This window comes from Athene cunicularia (genome assembly GCF_003259725.1).
Source record: "Athene cunicularia isolate RWA chromosome 4 unlocalized genomic scaffold, athCun1 chr4_part1, whole genome shotgun sequence".
In the NCBI taxonomy this organism is placed as follows: Eukaryota; Metazoa; Chordata; class Aves; order Strigiformes; family Strigidae; genus Athene; species Athene cunicularia.
This window is the reverse complement of record NW_020799098.1, coordinates 14983321-14989722: the sequence shown is the minus strand read 5'-3', so window position 1 is coordinate 14989722 and position 6402 is coordinate 14983321. Positions and strand designations below refer to the sequence as shown.

Here is a 6402-nt window from a genome sequence, read left to right as displayed (position 1 = left end):
CTGGCCGGCGGCGTGGCGCCGGCTGACTGCTCCCCCTTCGCTCCCGGCCCTGCGCTTCTCCATCGTCTCCCCTGCGTGTGTGGGGCGGCGGCGTACCGGAGAGCCGGGACGGGCCCTCGCCGCTCCCCAGCCGGCGGCTCTTGCTCTGAGGCCGCCCGTGCCCGCTCCGTGCTCGGCAGTGAAACCCTCTAACGCGGTTTCCCTCCCCTCGCGGCACCCGAAGAGGCTTGGTCAACAATACGACTTTAATCCCATTTTTCTGAGCCTCAATAAAAGGACTGGCTAATCACGTAATTACTGTGGTGCTGCCTGGTATGGAGTTTCCCACTGATCCCCGTGCGCTGCAGACCGCGCACTGGTGCTTCGGCTGGACTTGCTGGAATAGCCCCAAGTCTTCCCCAGTGGCCGGCAGTGCCCGGGAGGGGACCGGGACCGGGACCGGGGTCGGGGCCGAGCACGTGAACTCGCGGTTCCCGCCGAAACGATGGGCAGGGGCGCTGGCGTAGCTGGGTCTCCAGGCTCTGTGCATTTCGCCTTCGGAGCTAATGACCTCCTGAGGTGGACAGAACAGTTTGCATCTATTCGAGTTACTGTTGCAGAGTTTGGAAAGACAATTCTGGATCAATTTACTTTTTGTTTGTGACTTTTATGGTTTTATTTTCTATCTATAATCAACATAATTAAGTTCTGTTTATAAAAGTTTGTTTAAGCACAAGTTGTCTTTTTGAAAGAGAAATTTTGGCTAAGAGAAACCAAAGGCGACAAAAGAGAGGCCGCTTTCTTACCCATTAAAATAGTTACTGTTCTTTACTATACACACGTGAACATATCTATTGCCATATGTTGCCTGAATCCTTTTGTGAGATACAACAGAAAATAGTAATTTTATTATATATTTGAAGAATACAGTTTTTACTCTATCACTAACTTTTGAAAATGCTGGGAGGCAGAAAGTCTGCCTGCCTCACAGTTCATATTCTTAGAGGTGGTTTAAACGAACTTCCTGTCACTAATAGAAATAAGCTCTTAGTGAAGGTACATGCATGGTTTTGCTCGCTTATGCAGAGCTCTATGAAGAAACAAACATTTTTTTTTTTTTGTCTCCAGCGATTCTAAACCTAGACTGAATGGTATTGTATTTATCTGAGTCAATAGATGGGCTATTCCAAGGCCACTATGTGATGAGAGCATAATAAATGCACAGGATTGACAGCTGAAGTGCTGTTTCACTGGTAGTGTTCCCCACGAGTTTTCCATTCAGACTGAGGAATTCTTTCACTACTGCTGTTCAGCACCTTGTGGCAAGACCTCTCACCAAACATGGATTTTCAAGCGTTCTTGAGTTTTGATGTATATTCCTGCTGGTTCCTACATCTCACGTGGGAGCTGCCACTCACTGAATCTCCTGCTGTCTCTAGAAACCCCGTGCTTCAAGTGCAGTTTATTTTGCATGAGCAGCAGCTATGCTGTGGTGGGCTGCTTTTCCTTCTGTCCCCCCTAGATGATGCTGTAATAGAGGCTTCTTCCAGCCATCCTGATGGCCTAGCAGCAGACACTTGCAATAATAGATTTATTGTAAGATCTTGTAGAAATAAAGAAATGATTGGGTCATGGAATGGAAGAATAAAATGTACCTAGTGCTATTTCAAGGACCTCAGAAGACTAAATTGTTGAGGTGGTTCTTTGTTGGCCACTCGTTCCGCTTACTTGTTGAAACATATGTATGTCTATATGTTTTCAAATCTAAACAGCCTGCCTCACATCTGGTTCACAGCTGGTCTTTACACACATGCATACTTAGCCTCTCATTTACTGTGCAAGACATTGTTTTTTCTCTTCCTCTATCACTGGGATCATTGAACAGGAGGAGTGTAGGAAATAATGGAATATATCTTTGAAATATTGTGTCTTGTGTTTAGTGTGAGATGTTCACATTTGACTTCTTTCCATTGGTCCCCCACCTGCCAAAACAAAACAAAACAAAACAAAACAAAAAAGATATTTTACCTCAGCTGAGGCTGTCTGGTCTTCAGTTCTTCAGGGAAAAAAATTTACATCTTTGTGAGTCAGCTGGCTGAAGGTGTAAACTTGCTTTCTTTTCCTTGTTAGTTGTTTAGAAGTAATGTGATTTCAGGTTCTGTGTGAGGTTTGGTAGCAGTTTAAAAAAAATCAGTGTCAGTTCAAGCTAAGGGTAGTGTTTGTGTTTCCACTAGCTAGGAATTGTTCTGTCTGTGAGTCAAGGAAGGAATGTTGTGCTTCTATTCTTTCTTTTGCGGTGGTTGAATGAATAATTGGATACTTAGAATTTTAAGGGTAAGCACTGCTGGAGCAAGCTCTAGTGAGAGAAGAGTAAAAAGGGAAGAAGTAATGAGAGAAGTGAGACAGAGTAGAATCTGAAAAAGTATTAAGGTAAAGTAGAGAAGGTAAGGAAATGGTAAATTGAAAAAAAATTAAGAGACAAGATTGGTTAGTAAGAAGATAATAATAGAATTATTTTATTGAACTAGACAGACTAGGAAAACAATCTGAAAAGAAATTGGAAGTGGGGACAATGTGAGATGAAAATAAACAGCAATTATTAATAGCAGTTGGCTTTTTGATTTTGATTATAGGAAGGAACATATATATACACAGCAGCCTTACACATCTAGGTTTTAAATCAACCCACTCTTCCCAAGCCAAAATGATTTTCCATTAAAATAAACCAGTAGTACTAGTTTGGATTGAAAAAAGTGACGCTGTGATCCAGATATTTCTGTTCTTGCTGTGCACAGATGGGCTTAATATTGAAGTATCTAATGATGCTGATTTGAGCTAGAACTACTCTGATTTGGTACTGTTTCAGATTGGTTTGGGCTTCTGGAAGCAAGTCTTGGAGCTATTCATGGGAAGGGAGGTCCTGAAAAATAGATGTGCAGGAGAAACAAAGCAGCTGAGGTCCTGTCTTTCTGCCACCTGTTGCAGCTGGGACTAAAGTGTGGTAGCAGAAACATCCTACTGTTTCCTTCTCCTCTTAATAACAGATGATGAAAATGAAAGAGCGATTGCTCAACGTGTTGTGTGAGTTTGCAGGAGCTAAAATGTAGGCTCGAAAACAGAGTGATGGCCTGCTTGCTTTAGGATTTTTTAGGATACCAGATTTTTAAGCATTATGCCAATTCTGGGTCTCGTTATTACACATGGGCTCAAAAACTTCATCAATGTTGACAAAAACATTGTTGTCACTGTTCAGTCTTGCAAGTGGAAACTTGCATTGTGTCCTGTGCAGATTGGCCTAGCTTCGTAGATCCATGTCTAATGTCAAAAAAGCCTTGATAATTTTCTTTTTTCAGTGAAGTAAGTTTCATAAGTAGTTAGCTTCAGATGACAGAACTACTTCCTTTGTTTACAAAATACTACACCCCCACCCCCCACCCCTCCCCAACTGTACTGTTCTCAGTGAGTAATTCTTTGTGTTGGATGGTTATGTGGTTTTATGCTAATTAAAGAATTTCATTATTTAGCCTAATGTTTCTTTTCGTGTGTCTTAAAATTCTTGCCAGTGGGTATAGGACATGACAGACAGGTAAATGTTGCCGTGCTTGGAGAACGGTATGGACGATCTAGAAGGGAGCGAGGGAAGGGATAGATATGTATTGCCTTTTGGAAAGTGTATTCTCAATTGGCTGGTAAAGTTGGTATGTGAATGAAAGCTCATGGCTTCAGAACTATGTGCTTGCATCCCACTGAATTTTGATTTTAGTTATTCTTTCTTACAACTATGATACTAAACTTTGGCATCGCTTTCTGAAAGCTTTCTTCCATAGGATTTTACTCAAAGAATTGTCATTGGCAGGGTTTTGTCTGCAAGTTTCTGTGTTGTCCTGGTGAGCAGTCAGTGTCAGAGCCAGCTATCATTGTTTTTTTCTGTTTGACTTTCAGTTTATTTCAATTTATTGACTTCTCAATTGATTTAATAAATAATTTGCTTTTTTTCTTATTTACCTGGTATGTAGGTGTTTAGGAACAGCATGCCAGGAGTTTATACTGCGAGTTGTTGACATTGAAAAATAGAATCAAGAAATTGTCTTGCCTCTCCTGTGAAGTTTAATTGCATCTTTGTTTCCAAAAAACCTCCCCAAATATCCCATTGTATTTTGCACTTAGAATACTGTGATTTTTATGTATTAATTTTTACTGCTGTCTTGATTGCTCTCTGTTAGAACCCAAAGACAGGCATATTTTTGTCTGAAAGGAGGGAGTTTGTAACACCAGCTGTCAATAGTGTATTGCTATTCAGAACAGCATGTAAAGATTTGCTTTCATGTATTTAAGATAAATGTGTGAACCTGCTAAACTGGGTCCAGTGGAAAGTTACCATCAAAGCTGGTGACCTGGTTGTCTTAGTAGGGATGTGAAGGAATGAGGACTTCTTGATATCATACGATCCTCTGATCTCTAATGGCTGAAATTTTATGCATGGTGCATAATATTTTTATAAAATGTTCACTGATCACTTACTTATTTTTACAGCTACAGTTCTACTGAACCATTATTTAACTTTGGTTACCTTTTACATGGATTATACTCAACATTATCCTTACAGGCAAAACTGTCATGCAGAATCTTTTATGGCAAGCATGGCAGAGAAAAATTTGAGGATTGGAGTATTTGCATTGTAGAGGTACTTGAATATGCATCGACATAACTTCTTTTTTACTGTTGTGGAGAAGTTTGAACTGTTGCTCTTAGTATTTTGTGGATAAACGCTTGTTCTGTGAATAAATAGAGGACTCTAGTCTGGTAATCCAATACCTTCCTTGAGGTCTAACATTTATTAGAAAAAAAAAAAAAGGACTTAGTCAATGATTTTCTGCTATAAATTCCTTTGCATTCAAGAGCACAGTAGAGGAAAACTGTTTAAGAGAACTTTACCATGCTGTTGATTACTTGCTGCTCTTATTGGTTGGCTGTTAATTGAATGTGTGTTGTTTATTTTTACTAACACCCCTAGAAGCCCTCAGGGAATATTGAGTGTCACAGAGTGATAAAGCTAATATTTACTGAGCCCTTAAAACAAGAAGGGAGTGGTTGCTTATTTAATGAGGATCTAAATTAGTGTGTTGGAGAATATAGAACACTATGATATAGTCCGATGACATTTTAATCTGTGCTCTGGGTACTGGTTACTTTTCTGAAAAGGAAAATTTCCGAGAGAGGAATATCTGGTGTATTCCTGCAAGGTTCTTGTTCTTATGTACAAGGAGAGAAATATATTCCTGCAGTGTTCTTATTCTTATCTACATCTTTAAGGACATGACAGATTAAAAAGAATGTGTTTGTAATCTTGACATGCTAACTATTGTGACTAAAGGAATCAGTTCTACTGACTTTTTCAGTACTACAGTCTAAATCTGTATTGAATTTTATTTTGTGCATGTTAGTATTACTGTCTCATAGCTGTAGGCAGATGAATCTTCTGATTCATCCTCTGTGGTTTTTACCCTTTACACAGTGATGTAAATATATAAGCATATTTCTAGTTTACTCGCTTTTCCCCCATTTATTTATTTATTTATTTATTTATTTATTTATTTATTTTTAATCCTCTCAGGGCTTGAGTTCAGTAAAGTAAATGAAAACATTGCCATAGTCTGTAGCTGATTTTTTTTTGATTGCTTTCTAAACATATCATCTGATATCAAAATACCATTTATTATCTATGTATGACAGTGATAGGAATATAATTGAGATACAGAAATAAGAAAACAGTAAGTCTTCTGTTATTTACTTCACAGGTTATTTAATAGTTGAATAAATGTTTGCCTATTCATACTAGAGCTTAAATGCTGGAGCTCTGATGATCATGTTTTCATGAAAAAAAAAGAGTAAATTACCTTTTCCTCCTGTGTACATTTGACATTATTAACATAATTTAGATCTTTTTCCTAACCATTCTATTAATAGAATTTGCCTGTTCTCATTTTCAGAACTATTGGCATTATTTTGCTATTGGATTTTTAACTAAATGTACTCTAACAACAATTTCTAATAACAATTGATGTGACCCATCTCTTCAGGTCTTGATGAGCATAAAGCTGACAAAAAAATTCATTCTTGCTCATTTTGAGTTTTCTCAGACAGTGTAAAGGTTTTGTGAGGCTGTTAGGCTTTTTTTTTTTTTTTTCCCTAAATATGTAAACTCATATTTAGAATTTTTGTTTTTATGTTTTTGAATGTCATGTCAACAAGACATTTGTAAGTGTAATTTGGTGTAGGATGTATTTTATCTAGGTAACATTAATTTTTAATATAGTATTTATTTTTTTCCAGAACGGAAACTTTTGTATTCTTTATAATTGCATCTCTCTTTTTTTCCTTTCCTTTTTTTTTTTTTAAACCTTAGATTGTGGGGCTTTTATT

The 6402-nt window shown here is 38.1% G+C and overlaps 1 protein-coding gene across 1 annotated transcript in view; it reads left to right on the top strand.

Annotated features, from left to right (window-relative positions):
* Window positions 1–484: 484 nt before the first annotated feature.
* RAB28 (RAB28, member RAS oncogene family) overlaps window positions 485–6402 on the top strand; it is a 67819-nt gene continuing 61901 nt past the window's right edge. The window contains exons 1-2 of the mRNA XM_026846928.1: window positions 485–635; window positions 1502–1575. Of these exons, the coding sequence (XP_026702729.1) occupies window positions 485–635; window positions 1502–1575 (225 nt within the window). The remainder of the gene's footprint in view (window positions 636–1501; window positions 1576–6402) is intronic.